The sequence below is a fragment of the Lytechinus pictus genome, unplaced genomic scaffold (genome assembly GCF_037042905.1).
Source record: "Lytechinus pictus isolate F3 Inbred unplaced genomic scaffold, Lp3.0 scaffold_19, whole genome shotgun sequence".
Taxonomy (NCBI): Eukaryota; Metazoa; Echinodermata; class Echinoidea; order Temnopleuroida; family Toxopneustidae; genus Lytechinus; species Lytechinus pictus.
In genome coordinates this window covers 19,462,303-19,479,676 of record NW_026974140.1, presented here as the reverse complement: position 1 = coordinate 19,479,676, position 17,374 = coordinate 19,462,303, and the positions used below count along the sequence as shown (strand labels likewise).

General features: G+C 33.0%; 1 protein-coding gene across 2 annotated transcripts; it reads right to left on the bottom strand.

The window, feature by feature from the left end:
- Positions 1 to 447: 447 nt before the first annotated feature.
- LOC129260735 (histone deacetylase complex subunit SAP30L-like) lies at positions 448 to 9,212 on the bottom strand. Of its 2 annotated transcripts, XR_010296643.1 has the most exons (5): positions 8,940 to 9,212; positions 8,456 to 8,584; positions 7,241 to 7,339; positions 2,253 to 4,855; positions 448 to 2,040 (listed from the first exon to the last, which is right to left on the bottom strand). XR_010296643.1 is itself a non-coding variant. In XM_054898688.2 (4 exons), the coding sequence occupies exons 1-4, from the start codon at positions 9,210 to 9,212 to the stop codon at positions 4,739 to 4,741; spliced, it is 618 nt and encodes a 205-aa protein (XP_054754663.1). In that variant the 3' UTR covers positions 986 to 4,738. The 2 variants fall into 2 exon arrangements, 1 of the variants encoding a protein (XP_054754663.1); XM_054898688.2 differs by having other exon boundaries at positions 986 to 4,855.
- Positions 9,213 to 17,374: the final 8,162 nt, after the last annotated feature.

Here is a 17,374-nt window from a genome sequence, read left to right as displayed (position 1 = left end):
TCTTTGATTTTGAGTGAGCATGTTCTTCACCTCCCTCCCCCCCCCCCAAAAAAAAAAAAAACATTCCACATAGTTATAATATCAAGTTCATGCCTTATAATCTTAATACATAACAAAATGGTGGATAGCAACATTTTGCAAAGAACATTTGTAATTGAAATTAAAATTGACTATAATTTAAAAATTATTTACTTGCATTTGTCACTCTGTATGAAATGGCTATGATTTGTATGAGCTTGGTCTACAAGCCAGGGTAGATCCAGGTTTTTCCAAAAGGGGAGGAGCATTTTTTGTTACCCCCCCCCCAAAAAAAAAAACGGACAAAAAAAGATATCTTCCCAGGAATATCCACATTTTCCACTATAACATTTTGCATGGCTATCAAGAGGAGGGGGGCACAGACCGGATGTGCCCCCCCCCCCCGGATCCAACACTGCTTCAAGCTGGTGGTGTTATACTCAGATAAACTAACACCATCATAGCTACACCTATAATATGGTCTACTAGCAAGTCTAATTTTCAGTTCATATAGCATGGTCATGGCTAAACCCACTTTGTCTACTATTAATAAGGTATAATTATCATTTGGTTTAACATTTGCTCTCATACCCAGATGGTCTAATTTCAACTCCATCGCTATACCTTTTCATAATTTGGCAAGTGAATATTAGGTTTATAAACAGTTCAGTAGTCATATACACAGTGGTGCAGGACCAAATGGTATGGGGATAAGTGGCAATTAGATTAATTAGTTAGTAGATGAACTGGTTGTAGATAAACTAGGATTAGACCATGTGGGATGAGGACAAAGTGTAAATAGAACATGAAGCATTTCACCCCAGCTACCTACTATCTACCTAACCAACCACAATCACATAGGAATAAAAAGGTCCAACACATTATTTTCTTCACTGACACAAATGCAAATTATAATTATCAAATGCTACATTTATATTGTACAAATTGATAAATAGCTGTACAGAACAAAAACGTTCTCAAAAATTTCACAATACAAGAAATAAAGAAAAAACAGGCCTCTTGGGGGAAAAGGAAAATACCAATATTGAAAATAAATTCTGATTTGAAATATTGAATATGAAAGCAAGTAAAAAAAAAATCAACAATTAAATTTCAAAAGATATTGAAAACTGAAATACACAACTATGAAAACAAATTGTACATGTTCATCTATGTAATAATTTCATTCAAAGATTTTTCACAATAAATAAAAATATTAAATAACCAAAGATCTAGACAATAAATTCCATTATGTATTTCTAAGAGCACATGACCACATACATTGTTAACCACTTGCCTATTGTAGTCACTAGCAATTCTCTACAAAGTATGTATTCTTCCTTTTTTTTTCATTGGATACCAAAGGAAGCATGTCAATGAAGACCAAAAACCTGAAAGGCAAGATTCTATTCTCTCTCAAAGTATATGTGGTCTTTATATACTGTTTTCACTGTTCATGCTAATAATCAATTCCCTTCAAGGTTTCTAAATAACTACAAAATCAGTTAAAATAAAATATATAAATGTAATAGATTAACCTAGAACACATATCGAAAAATGGCACATTCAAATTGTCATGTTAAAAAATGGGGATCACAAAAACCTCCAGAAATGTTGCATATGAGAAAAGTTTGTAAGTATCAAATGACTAAATGACTTTTAAAACAAACAAAAAAGCCCAAATGAATGAACATGGAATCACAATTTGAGCAAAATGAGAGTAATATCTAAATATTAAAAATTCTCCATAATCACTGAAAATCACTGACAATGACATACTATCTATATACCTAACTCTGCATAATGGGTAATAATAATAACATGGACATTTGTAACACACCAGGGGCCCGTCTAACAAAGAATTGCGATTCATCCGATCAATCGAAACTATGGAAACATCAACATCTAAAATAAATGTTTGTTCAAAATATTTTCTAGAAATGATGTATATTCATACATTCACTGTTTTCTTGAAAATTCAGTATACTTCTCCTTATTTTCAAAGGACATTGAGCAAATTTCCTAAAGAAAAAAATTATGACATTGATGGATTTCCATATACTTGAGATTGATTGTATCAATCGTAACTCTTTGTAAGACGGGGCGCTGCTATCCATTATGAAAAGATGCTTATGGCTAATTGACACTACATAATACATAATCCCAATAGAGATGCACAAATCATAATGATATTGATTGTTGACTAGTGTTCCCATGATAGTTACCATAATTGCCAAGTGAAGTTAGTCTAATGCAACAACTCTCTGGTCTGATGTTTTGAAGATCATGAAAACTATTGTCCATACCAAGTGAAGACAGCTTGTTCAATATTAACTATGAAGTTGATGTGGAAATGTTGTAAAGGAATACACTCATCATCAGCATGCATTCAAAAGAGACTAACTTAATTTTGTGTTGCAACATCAATTTCAGGTAGAATGCATTAGGCCTATCCATTCATTATTTTCTCTCATCATTTGATCTCAGATTAGTAAATGCATAAAAAAAACTTTTCATGACATTTATTTTTGTTGTTTTTATTCAGAGGCTCATGGGTTCAAATGGAAATAATTTCTTTCAGCAAGAGATTCATCTCAACTTCCAGACTGAAGTGAATGGGTACCCAGACAAGGCTGGGGCAACAATAATAATAATGTGTCTCAGAATAGATTTTTAACTAAACAATTTGAACTTAATGCCTATGATTACACAACTTGCTACTACATGAATATATATTGCATGCCAAAATTTGTGAAAAGTTCTTCATGTCTCTGTGAAATTTATCATTCTATTGTAAAGAATGGTTATGGGAATCTTCAAAAGCTGCATGTCAATATTGATTTTTTTTTTTAATATATGAAAAAAACCTGGGGTGGTATTCTGAAAATTGTCCTAACTTTTCTTGTAACTTTTCTTGTAAGTCAGCAAGATAACAGCTCGCTAAAATTATCTTAAATCAGTATTCTGAAAATTGTCTCATCTCTGTAAGGACTTCCCCTATTTTATCTCCGACATGCCTAATATTTTGTCATCAACCAATCAAACTTTTTATATGCTTCGGTCAACCAATAGAAGCATCCCTTCTAAAAAAATAATTAAGCGCATTGTTGACATGCGGCGTAATTTCCTTTGCGCCACCGACGCTTATGCCTGTACACTACTATGCTAAAATCGGCTAAAATACACGTGGCTTTTCTCAGAGTCATATTTTCTCTGAAAAGATTCATCATCTCGAATGCCAATTTTCAATTGCTGAAGTCTACCAATCCGTTGTTATAACGTCTTTGTAATGTCTCCTTTTATAAAACATGATGTTCTTGCGGGATGCAGGAAGAAATTGTTATTGCTGACCGAGAAATATCGCATTCAACATTAAGTTACAATAGCCCCCTACCTCTTGTAAATTTTCTTGTATTTTGCAAGGAAGTTAACAGAACGCAAAGAATTTTCAGAATACCTTTTATCTCGATATGTTATCTTGCGCACAGAGATCTATGCGCCGTTCTTAACTTTACGCATCATTGTAACTCTGACGTCATAAGCGCTTAGTGAAAGTTACAAGAAAAGATACAAGAGTTTTCAGAATACGGATTTTATTGTAACTCTAAAGATACAAGATTATTTCTCTTAAGACAATTTTCAGAATACACCCCCTGATCTTAGAGGGCGCTTGACACTCCAGAAAACAATCAATATTGAGGAACAAAAATTATTGCAAATACACAATGAGAAGCTATTTACAAACAGCTACATAAATAGAAGCAATTACTTTACAATTTGAAAAACAGTATTTACAATAAACAAAGAATAGATTGAAATTATCTTTACATGGTAAGTATGACTTAAGAGTCGTGCATAAATGCCGACATGGACATGATATAAATAGAGCAAACTTAACACAAAAGCTCACATCATTATAGCATGATTTGACCAGTGCAATGATTCCTTTCATACTGCGTGCAAAAAACGAATTCAGTGCGATTCTAAATCACACTTAAATCTTTGTGAAACATTCCCCAAGTTATGCTTTTGGCAGGACTTTGAAATATCAAGCAGTGAAAATTGAGATTCTCACATGGATGATTTCGCTTTACAGCTGTCATATAATCATGATGGATCTATATCTAGATGATGTTGATATTCGCGTAGGGGGGGGGCATTGCAGAAGGTCTGTGTTCAGTTCCCATTCAGGCGTAAGTCCCAAAATCAAACATAAATCCTTTGTTCAATAGAAAATTCATAGTTGATTTGCATTCCATTGCAACTCAAAATTATGCTTGATTTTGGGTCTTATGCTTCATTTGCAAATGAATGTAAGCTTCCTGCAAAACCTCATTGGTCTATTACCAGTTGGTCAACCTCCCAGTTGGTCTAATTCTCAGCTTGCCCGGCTGTACAACTAGGGCTTATCCTTTTTGCCCATAACCAGTTGCCTGATCATGTAGACTAGTGGATTTAAATTATAAACCAAGTAAGTTAAATGGTATGTTCACATTAAAAATTACGCAAAAATTTAATGGTCTATTAAAATGACAATTAAATTGAATATCTAGTAGAAAAGCTGGTTAAAAAAGTGGATTAGACCAAGTGGACTGAGACCAAAAGAGGTATGTTTTTATCATTATTAGGATAGACAGATTGGGATTAGACCATTCCACAATTCACCTCTATGTGCACTGGTCTAGACAGGCTATACACGTACGTATTGGTTTTATGATTTCTAGCTGTGGTCATGTTTTTGGTCAAAGCGACTCTTATTATTCTTAACCATGTAGATAAAATAAGTCAGAGCTTCTTTTTCTCTCACTGGAATGGTCCTGAAATGCCTGGCAACCATCTGTAAAATGATTAAAGGGATACAAAAAACAATTATAATTATGACCGCATATTTTTGTAAAGATATCCTATCTTGCTTAACATTGATTAATACAGGAAAAATTATCTACTAAAAAAAACCAATTGCATTTGAATGAAAGCAGGACACAGGACAAGTGCTAGCATTGCGTCCCCTCCAACAGTTGAAACGCAGTGCCAGTATGACATACGGTAGTTGCCCAACCAGAATCTGAAACTGGGAGTCTGCAATGAAATCATGCCCTATTAACACCAGAAGGTTTACAAGATTAGACTAGGGTTTGTTTTTCTTCCTTAATTCTTCCTTTTTCACCTTCTCTTTTTTTCTTTTTTTTTTGCTGCCATCCTGAAAGTTGATCCCGGGGTAGGGGAGATCGGGGTTAGTTGGAACGCGGGGTAAGTTGAAACATTGTAATTTTCTTTAACCCTATCTTAACTGGGCTATTTCGGACCAGTATATACTGGGGCCTCAGATCTCGGCCACTGATTGCGCAATCGCCGCGAAAATTTGCCGGATTTAAACTACTTTGAGTGTATAGTAAAATTTTCAATTTTTTTTATTTTTTATTTTTTATTAATTATGCAAATAAGCATATGAAATTTGCCATAAATTTGTTTTTTTGTGTATGTATTTGCCTTTAACTCAATTTATATAGCTAGTAGAATGCAAATTTTTGGTGGGAGTATCAATTATAACATTTCTAACAAATATCTACAAACAAATAGCAAAAATATAATTAATTTCTTATGTATTTTATGTTTTTTTAATTCTTATGTATTTCTTTGTTTTTTATTGTTTTTCCCAATGAACTTTGTCGAGGACCCTTTTGTGATCATAAATAGCATAAAATAAATCCATTTAAACCAACAAAACTAAAAATAATCATACACTTATGATTTTTGGTCGAAAAACACAATTTGCATTGATTTTTTACACGGAATCACGTTTTTGAGCAATTTCTGGTCTGACATGCACTTACAAAACGTTGCGTAATTTTGGTCTCAAAAGATAAGCAAGACTTGAAAGTAAAAAGTCAGTGAGCGGCGTAGTCAAAAAAATTTGTGCGACGGCGTAGTGACAAAATTTGTTGAGGGGGGGGGGATCAAACTGACCCCCCCCCCCAGTTTAATAAGGGTTAACGCCTGTAAAATAAATTTATGCAACACTGCCCACAATTTATTGCTATTAATAATATAAAAGTGTTGTACCATTAATAGCAATAAATTGAGGGCAGTATTGCATAAATTCATTTTACAGGCGTTAAAGAAAATTACACAATGTTTCAACTTTACCCCACGCTCCAACTAACCGCGATCTCCCCTACATGCCCACTTCCCCCATCCTGAGCTATGTCACTGCTGACCATGGCAAAAAAATCATATAAATACCTCTCTCAAAGGGGTTTGTAGGATCGTTACTATTTCTACAAAGTAACCCCCCCCCCCCCACACACAAAAATAAAAACTAATGAAGTCCTTTTCCATGTGTTAACCCTAAATAGACTGGGCTATTTCGACGCCTAAGAAGACTGGGGGGGGGGGCTGATTCAGCCCCCCCTTATGATCTCGGCCGTCGACCGCGCGATCGCGACGAAAATTGGCACACGCGTTACCCATGGCATTATCAACAAAACTATAATATCAAATTCTGCAAAAAATCTCATTGCTCATTAATTATGCTAATTTATGCGTAAAATCATAAGTTTGCTCTAATTAATAAAATAATGCCCCTAAAATGGTAATTTTTGTTTCACATACTCTAGATAGGCATCTGATCAAATTTATTTTTAAAAAATTTCAACATCACATTTATTTTCTTATGTATTCTATTGTTTTCTAAATTTCTTATGTATTTCTTTGTTTTTTGACTTTTTGTTTTTTATTGTTTTTCAATGGAAATTATCGGGGACTTTATTTTTACCATTAAAAAGATAAAATTAATTGATTTTAAGCAGTAAAAGGAAAAATAATGATACATTTATGAATTTTGGCTAAAAACACTATTTGCATTGGATTTGTACACAAATTTACGTTTTTGAGTAATTTTGGGTCTGCATGCACTTACAAAATGTTGCGTAATTTCGGAACCGCGTACCCGGGGGTCACAATTTTGGTCTCGAAAGTCGCGCGAGACTTGAAAGTAAAAAGTCAGCAAGTGACACGGTCAAAAACTTTCAAGCGGCGGATTTATCGCGAAAAATGTCGAGGGGGGGGCTGAATCAGCCCCCCCCCCCCAGTCTTTTTAGGGTTAAGAATATCAATTTTCATTAGAAAACTGCTTCTTAAAATGGATTCTACAACAAAATAGTGCTGCGGCAAGAAATAAACATACCCCCACCCATAATTTGTGATAGTTCCTTGAACTTACATCAGCAAGTTGTGCCTTGTTGAGCCCTGGTTTGGTCTGAATCTTATAATGTCTCTTGTATCTTCTTAAAGTATTCACTTGTAAATGAAACAAATCAACCTGTAGAGAAAGAAAATAGTCAGTGACATTCATGACATTTTTCAGTAAATGTTACAAACGTACAGTATGGTATGGGTTTATAGTTTATCTCCCTTGAAGCTTCGGGTATTTCAAGAGCAATTGGGTTTCATGTTTTAATGAACTCTATCAATAGAGCAGTTCCAAGGTAATGGAGAGATATTCAGAAACAAATTTTAGCATTCAAACAAAGATATCACCCATATTTAAATAGTTATTTTCAAAGAAATGGTACCTGACAGTAGTTGATGAAGCCCACTTTAAAAATAATAACATTTGTTATTTTGATCCACTGAATTTATGAGATATGAATATTCATAAACATGGTTACAGAGTGACGCAAAATGGACATGCATATTTGAGGAGAAAACATATTGCTCAAACTCTGTGAACTTTAAATGGCTATCACAATTTTGAGTTATTGATTGGATTCTATGTTGTTCTAGCTTTAATATGCTGCATTACATTAAAAATTGGTGTATTTTTTCAGTAATTACAACTTCAAACATAAACCCATATTCGGTTACGGAGTGACATCTGAAATATTCACCCACAGGCAACGTAAAATGAACTTATATTTAAAAAACTTTCTTTTGATATGATGTAAAATGATGACCTTCAGATTATCCAAAAGAAAATTTTACAAAACAAGCAATAGTTTTCCGCTAAATTGAAATTAAGGAAAAAAAACATTCATAGTCCCATGTATAGAATTTTTTGTATGGTTTGGATTCTCCTATAAGGAGATGCGTAAGAAAAAAATTTGTGTCTAATTATGTTCCCCTTTTGTATTTATGAAATCCCATATGAGTTTTGATAGAAAAATTTGATCCAGAATTAAAATAGAGCCAAAATAAATTTTTGGAAAATTTCCACTTTTGCTTGGAATTGCCCAATACTTGTGTTCCCGGGGAAACTGCAAGTATATCACACTTGTATACAACTAAGGATCTAAGATTTTTTTTTAAAGGAAAGGCCTATCAGTCTTTATTGTTGGGATATATAAAATAAAAAAAAATAAATAAAAAATTCTTATTTCTGAGTCATCATGATAAATAAATTGGTGAATGATTGAAAAATGATTCACAAAGAAAATACCTCTGGTACATCAAGATCATGATCTGGAGATATTCCACCATCTTCATCACTTCCTTTCTTCCTCTTCTTGGTACTACGAACACTTTGTATCATAGACTTGTGAAAGTCACAGATATAGATATGCCTCACCTGTTTAAAAATACCATGAAGATAGATAATGATTATTTTAAAAAAATCACCAATATCAAAGAAACAGTGTACTTCTATGACTTTCATGATCACCTAATTATGGCAATGACAACTTCATGAAGTTAATACATCTGAAAAAAGATGATGCTGAAAAAAGATACAGTCACTGCTCACAAGAGAGAGATTGGCACTCACTGACAAGCAAGTAAAAAGATAAAGAGCTCTAATAAGGTTAATTATAAATTATTTCACAAAATTACATAAATATAAATGGTTTCTCACAAATATAATTCTTTCAAGAACATGTTCACCTCTCAATATTGTCATTTGGAAGTTGATGTATGTGCATACTCACACTGTGATCAATAGTCAGTTTTAATTTCCTCTGTTGAACTGTCTTAGCAATACGTTTACTATAGCATGCATTCCCTGCAGGTCTTGAACAGCGCTGACCATCGTCCACCAAACAACATATCTGACCATGTCCGGAGTCACGACTGTCATCCTCTGTTGTACTAAAGCCATTCATCTTGCGCTGCGATGATGTTGAAGACGACAATTTTGTCGTCGAAGGATTCATGCTCGATTTCATTGAGCTAGATTTAAATGGGCTGCTTTTCTCTTTCATTCTGGTATGGACAAAAGATAAGAAAAAAATTACCAATCCAGGCACTGTTCATGAATATATTTGCCTACATGATACATACATAGAGGAAAACTAGAATGTCACTGGTCGTCTTCATTTAATGTTTTGTTGAGGGGAAAAAAAACTTCTTGGAAAACATTTTACTAGATTTTAAACAGGGAAAATAAATATTAGATTACCAACTGTCACTTTTCAAATACACACAAATTCTAGATTGCTATTTGAGCAAAATGATAATGGATAATTCTTTAGAATAAAAGTTAATACAGAGATACCATTTACATGCATCATGATGCATGTGTTTGATAAGACTTGCATATTAAAGATATACATGTATTCATGCCTATGTTTGACAGTACAACACTCAAGAGTAAAATAGTTAAACTAAAGAAATGTAGTGAAGTTTCTCTGATCTCTGTGAATCAATAATGTCACATGGATAAACTCATATATGGTAACAAATCTGCATTTATCTTTTTATTGGAGACTTGGAGTGCATAATAAATGATGAATTAAACAAAATGTGTGACAATTTCCATTTTTGTCACTGCCATGATCTTACGTACTGTTTTGTACATCTATCTGAGTTTGCTATGCACTATTTATTTACTTTACTATTATGAGTGTGTGTCTATACAGAGATTTTTTTTAAAGTCCACATAACCTGAGAACAATACAAATCTTTTATTCTCTTTCAATCATTTCATATTTACAATGATAGAACAATTTATATATTACCACAAATCAATTAGCAAAGTAAAATAACAGCAAACAAGATTTACATACAAGATGTACAAAGTGAAAGTAACCTAGTGGTAGTGGCTGCAGAATTAATATTTTAGAAGTTTGTTTTATTCATTTTTAATTAATGTTTTTCTTTATATTTTTCGGGCCACCAAAAAAAATTATGTTATATTTTCAATTATGGTTATGAATACTTTCATTTCTTATGAAGATTGAAATGAATATTTTAGGAATTAATTAATGGTATACAAAATCGACCTCTACATGAAAACACAATAGATTGAATTGTATTTATATTAAAAATATGCAGGGTTTTTTTAAGAGACTTGAGTTTGAATGACTGTGGAAATCTGAGTATGTATTAATCTAATTATTATTGTTCATTTTTTATACCTAGATTCTCATTTTTGCACTGTTTGAATCACTTGTTTACTGCAACCACCCTGCCTGTGGGGAATCTACAGGTTGGACTATGGCATGCCAATGCTGTACAGAGCACACACTTTAAAAAATATCACTTTTGTGACCAAAATTACTTATTTCCGTACAGTTGCAATTTATTTTTCATTAGTAACTTGGGAATAATTTTTGTATTCACTAGAGCGCTCAAAAACTTGAATTTTGGGCATATTTTTGTGTACGCCCTCTATTGGTGGAAAATAATATTTTTAATTAAGAAAAAAATAATTTAAAGAATCAAATTTACTTAAAGGGCCAAGTTGTATGACGAATAGGTGTAATGGAAACTGTCAGTGTAAAAAAATCAAGCACTTGTCCCAAAGAAAAAGAGAAAATAAGCCAAACATTGCCATCCTTATTTTGCCACACATGGAGATTTAACCGAGAACAAGGTTATATCCACTCATTCAATGAACAAGGTTATGATATAACCTTGTTCACTGAATGAGTGGTTTGAATAATCTTTGTCTTTGAATTAATTTCTTGCACATATTTTAGTTCCCGTGCAAGTCTGTTGATACGTACATTACAGAATACGAATTGCAATTCCAAATTACTTAGAATCTTCATTAAAATTATAAAAGAAGTTTAAATAAATGCTAATCTTGCACTGAATTCAGTCAACCAACAACAGGCAAGAACTTGAACTTGTCACCATGTCCATGGCCATGCCCATGGCATGGCATGGACTTCTCGACTTGGTCCACTCACACAACATGCGATGTTACTAAACTATTTTTTATTGACTTGGTCTTGGTCACTGCACTGATCAGTATATGGTATCATTTTAAACTTTAAAATATCAAATTATGGAATGGTCTGTGTGCAAATAAATGTGGCAAAATCGTGATATAGGCCCCGCTCGAGAAAAACTTGTAATCGATTATACTACCTCAATATCTAGGTTGCTAACTTCAGCTCACTATATATACTCGTGATATAGGCCCCGCTGCTGTGTTGAATGGCTTAGAATGTCCGTTTGCGGGGCCTGTTTCACGAGTAAAGTACTATAATCGTTATATAGGCCCCGCACTACGGCACTTCAGACACTCCAACACAGTAGCGGGGCCTATATCACGAGTATATATTAAGCTTGCATCCTAAGATAGTCGCGAAACTGGCCCCGTCCAATGCGCTTGTCCCAGCATTCGCACGTGTGTGGGGCTCGGATGACGGCTATAGTAGTATACTCGTTATCGAGGTCCCTTACGCTGTTATATAATGGAAAATAACGTGGTCGTGGGGCTTGTTTCCCCGGCCGGTGAGAATTATCATGGGCGGCGCTGTAGGGGGGAGGGGGGGGGCTTCAGTTTATTTTCCAAATAAACAAGGAAAGAATATCATGGGCGGCGCTGTAGGAGGCAGGGGGGGGGCTCCAATTTATTTTCCAAATAAACATTAAGGAGAGATAATAATTTACTTCTTCAGAAATTTATTTGTCGATTTATTTATATTTATTCATTAATCATTTGATTTATTTGTTTTCAGTTTTTTTTTCTTTTGTGATGTAGAGAGTCAGAGGTATCAATTGGTTTTTAATTATTTTTATGTTTAAAATTACATTTATTTATTTATCAACCTATATATTTTAATTGTTTAATTAATGTATTTATATTTATTCATTAATCATTTAATTCATTTGTTTTCAGTTAATTTTTTTTTGTGATATAGAGAATCAGAGTTATGATTCGTTTTTAATTCTTTTTATTTGTGGAAGTTCATTTAATTTATTTATCAATCTATTTTAATTGATTAATTAATGTATTTATATTTATTTATTAATCATTTAATTTATTTGTTATCAGTTTTTTCCTGTGATATAGACAGCCAGAGGTATCATTCGATTTTAATTCTTTTTATGTGTGGAAGTTCATTTATTTATTTATTATCTATTCATTTATTTATCATATTTTCATCTTTTTGTTATCTGAAGTCTTATGTTGATACAGGGCCATACATTTCATTTATTTTTCATTTATTTTTATTCATTCTGTAAGTTATAATGGCTATACAAAATGAAGACGGCACTCATTGTAAAGCTTAGAATATCTTCTCTTTCACCTGGTATCCTCAGAAGATTCCTCGATCATTCAGGCATGAATGACTTTGAAAATTTGAAGAAAGTATAATCTGAATTAAAAAATTATCGTTTACCTTCTTTGAATTAGTCGTAGTTGAACTTGGGGTGTTATAACCTTATTTTTCGTTACATAAAAGGAATTTATATTTTGTTTAAAGGTCAAGTTCACCCCAGAAAAAATGTTGATTTGAATAAATAGAGATATATCAAACTAGCATAACGCTGGAAATTTCATCTAAATCGGATGTAAAATAAGAAAGTTGTGATATTTTAAAGTTTCGCTTATTTTTCACAAAAAAAGTAATATAGGCCCTATATGCACAACTCATTTACGTGCAAATGATACAGTTCCGGCCTCGCTATTTTTTTTTTTTTTATTATACAATATTTCATTTTTCACATTTTTTACAATAAGGGCCAACGTGAATGAACCATATGTTCAGGGAGAAATTGTTTCACTTGACAATGAGAAGAAAATGGGAAAATATCATATTTCATATAATACAATACTAAAGAAATAGTGAGTGGATGGCATCATCAGTTTCCTCATTTGCATATCGACCTGGATGTGCATATGTAACTATTATTTCAAATTAAGCTAAACTTCAAAATGTTATAACTTTCTTATTTTATCTGATTTTGATGAAATTTTCAGCGTTATGAACGTTTTTTTTTCCTCTTTATATTCAAATCAACTTTTTTGTTGGGGTGGACTTGGCCTTTAAATTAAACAATTGATGTATTTGTTTGTATTAAACTTTTTTGTCTTATTTGATGTTAGACCAACCATTATTGTTAATTTCTCTTTTTACTTATGGATTTTATCTCTCTGTATACCATATATTATTATATATATAACAAAATATATTTTGTTACCTCACTGAAGCCAATACGTGAAACGTTAGAGAGAGAGAGAGAGAGAGAGAGAGTGGGAGAGAGAGGCCTAATGCATCACTATTTCAAGTTCTCCAGTCAGTCCGCAAGCCCCTGTGTTAATGAGCAAATGAGCAAGATTTATCCAAGTCCTCACGTGGCTGAATTCATGTCCCTGCAAAATCTCGTGAATTGTGAGACTTTCTTTCTCAAAGAATTTAACCACTTTTTCCTTGAGTAATATTGATTATTTTTGTACCATGGGCAAGAGTAAATGTTACCCTTTTATATTGGTCATTTCTTTTGAATGAAATATTTTGATAAATAAGTGAATTTTTTACCTGAAAAGATGCATCAAACAGAATTTTCTTCCTCTGTTTTCACTTGCAAATTGTGCAACATTTTGTGTTTTAGGCACCAACATTATTTATATCATCAGAAAGCTCAAACTCTGTACTTTCTTACAATGTCACTCTTGATATGTGGCATCTTTTAGATGGGTCAGCAGCCAGTTATTTCCATCAAGATGCAAGACGAGATTTCTGAAATTTCTGAGTAACATAAAATCCAGAGTTCTGATTGGCTGAATACTGTTTTCAAAACAAACAGGCGCGGGTAATTTGAAGAGATTACCACATGGTGAGTGTGACCTTGCAGAGGCCCAGTGTGGGGATCATTGGAATTTGCGTGGGTGTGTGGTCTATGACCAATCAGAGCGCAGTATTCTTGTTTTTGAGCTGCAAAATGTACTTGGCCTATGAAAAGCTGGCTGCTGACCCATCTAAAATACATCTTCTTATAAAAATTATATCATATTAAAGCTTAGATCTTCAGCTTTATCATGATTTAAAAATCATTTGTGCCTAAACAGAAATTAAGTGTAAAAATAACAACTTTTGTTGCATGAAAAAAAATATTTTGTTTCATGTTTTAGATCAAAAGTTTTTCCTATATTACAACATTCTTTTAAGAATCCAAACACATGACCTAAAAGAATGATTCTTCTTCTTTACAAAAATACCAAAAACATGAAATTTTGTCGATATTTAGAGCAGCAGTGGCCGAATAAAAAGAGGTGTTTTGGTTCGCACCAAGCTCATTAACTATGCAAAAACCCTCTTGTCATGAATATCACTTGGATAAAAGAAGCTACTTTTTCAGGGCTTGCGGACTGACTGTCTCCTTCGTATTGTTTCACTTATTCATTTCCTGGTTTATTCATATATTCATTTATTCGTTCATGTTTGCACTGTTTTGGGAAAAAATGTTGTCTATTAATTGACACGAATGGCCTACCCTTAAAGGGGGCAGTTTACCCTGACGCAAAGTTGATGATAATTAAAGCAGAAACTGGAAAAAATATTCTTAAAGGTTTGCTGAAAATATATTTTTTTAATTGTCACGCATTTTGGTTAAGAAGTTCGATATTCTCTAATCAAATATTTCCATTCTCACACTTTAATTAGTGTTTATTATGTTAAATTGTATTCTACTCATAAATGTAATGAATTCCTTGCTAAGATCAATTGTGAATGTCATTTTCACTTGCCCAGTAACCTGCACAATCAAGGTACTAATGGATAATTTGTTTTTCTGTTCCAATCATGAAGAAGCGAAATCGGAAATCAGCCCCGTAGTTTGGTTTTTTAAAACACAAAAACGAAATCACAACGAGAAAAACGTGTTGTGATTTGGCATTTGTATATAAAAAAAACAATGAAATTAGAAATACTTTTGTGCTTTATCTGGTTTCTCATTCTAAATTTGTGTTTATATATATAAAAAAAAACAATATCAGAACATGCCACGATTCGTGACCTCACTGTCAACTAAGTAATATGTACGATGCAACTGCATGACAAACAGCGCCTAAAGAATTGTTGGATGTCGCCTAGCAACAGGGTGCTATGTTAGTGGTAATTAAACTACATGTAAATCAATGTAAAATAATGATATTTACAGATGAAGTAAAGTGTTGAACAAGATGCCCCCGCCTCTCTCACTCCTACATGTCAGCAGTGCTTAAAAACATACCCTTTTCGTGTCGATATATATCAACAAACTTCATCTCGAACTTCGATCGCATTCGCATCCTATTTTCAAGTGTGAAAAAAATTCAGCTCGCGCTCCTCTTTCATATCCTGTTCATGCGTCACTGTAAAGTCCTTTTTCCATTTTCAGTTTAGTAATTAAATATTAAATAAACGTTAGCTGTTTGGGTTAAAGAGAGCTTAGTGTGCTCCATTGATAGCTTTTAACACATGGATTATAATTTTTTTTTAATGTTCAGTTATCTCGTTTAGTTCGGCCGTATAATCATGGTAAGCATATCTTGTTGGTAAAAATTAAAGTAAAATGTACATTAACTTCCATAGCACGACCCCCCCCCCCCCCCCCCAAAAAAAAAAAAAAAAACTTTTACCTCTTCCTCTTTGACTGGCCAACTATGGATTTCATGAATGGCAATGTGTCCGACCAGCCTGTATCCATGCACGCCCCTTTAAAAATACTGAACCCGTACCTGTGTGTATATTTTTTTCCTGACGCATTCAACCAGACAGACCTCTGTACCACCAACTGTCTTCTCAAATTTGCGCCCCCCCCCCCCCGCTACGAAATCTCGGATCTGGGGGACACATTAAACTCCTGAAATACTATATCACAGAAAGGGAAATAGTAGAATAATTCGTGCATAAAAATAAATTATAAGAATACATTGAGACACTTTTTCCGAAATTATTAAATCTTTTAATAAAAACGGGAAATCGGGGGGGGGGGGGGAGGGCAAGGGTGTATGAATTAGTAAATAAATGAATACCATATAGGCGAAGAAAAAATGCAATATTTGGATGGTGAATTAATGAAATGACGATCGATCAATATTTTTTTTGACGAAATTTTCGGCATTATGCTCAGTGAATTCTACTCTATTTATTAAGCGATAAATACTTTCAACCCGGACCATCCCTTTCAGTTTTAAAATGAATGCAGGATGAGAAAATACTCAGTAGGTTAGCTGAAGAAATACTGGCATATCAATAAACGGTATTGTAAGCTTTTTAAAAAACAAAAGATTAATAAATTGTGTTAAGGTAAAAAAAAAAAAAACGTACTTTGAAAGTACATGGTTGTAGGGCCTACTTTTATACGCAAAATGAATAATATACATATAATCTCAAATTGTGGGGACTGGGGGGGGGGGGTAAGTCTCAGTAAAATATAGATTAATTTAAATATCCCTCAAGCAATAATGAAATTGACCCAAAGAAAATTAATAAATCTTCCCCGAATGAATATACCTATTCGTTTTGTTTTTTTATCTTAAGTGGATGAAAAGTGGGGAGCCAGGGGAAGGCATTTATGAAAGGAATGAAAAAAAAAACCAAATTGATAACACACAGGAAGCCAGATGAGTGATTCAATATTGAATAAGAGAAGAAAACCGATTTGAAAAAAAAATATTGACTACTTACATCCAGGTGATTATAAATAGATATATGATACATGAATGAATAAATGGATTCATTCGCAGCATTACTTCAAGTGAAAGATTGGGAGAAAATCATACAAGAACTATGTAATTTGATTATTGATGACACCTCCCTCCCCGCAAAAAAAATAATTAAAATGAAATGCTGGGGGGGGGGGGGGCTCCAATTTATTTTCCAAAAACAAGGGGAATAATAATGAACTTCCACACATGAAAATAATTAAAAACGAATAATAACTCGATCTGACTCTCTATATCACAAAAGAAAAAAAACTGAAAACAAATAAATTAAATGATTAATGAATAAATAAATGATTAATAAATAAATATAAAATACATTAATCAATCAATTAAAATAGATGGATAAATAAATAAACGAAATTTCACACATAAAATAATTAAAAACGAATGATACCTCTGACTCTCTACATCACAAAATAAAAAAACTGAAAACAAATACATTTAATGATTAATGAATAAATATAAGTACGTTTATCA

Coding starts and splice junctions, on each gene's coding strand:
- LOC129260735 (XM_054898688.2), bottom strand. CDS start 9,212: ATGAAAGAGAAAAGCAGCCCATTTAAATCTAGCTCAATGAAATCGAGC. Junction 8,585..8,939: donor AACTGACTATTGATCACAGT/GTGAGTATGCAC, acceptor ATTTTTAAACAG/GTGAGGCATATCTATATCTG. Junction 7,340..8,455: donor ATGATCTTGATGTACCAGAG/GTATTTTCTTTG, acceptor CTTTCTCTACAG/GTTGATTTGTTTCATTTACA.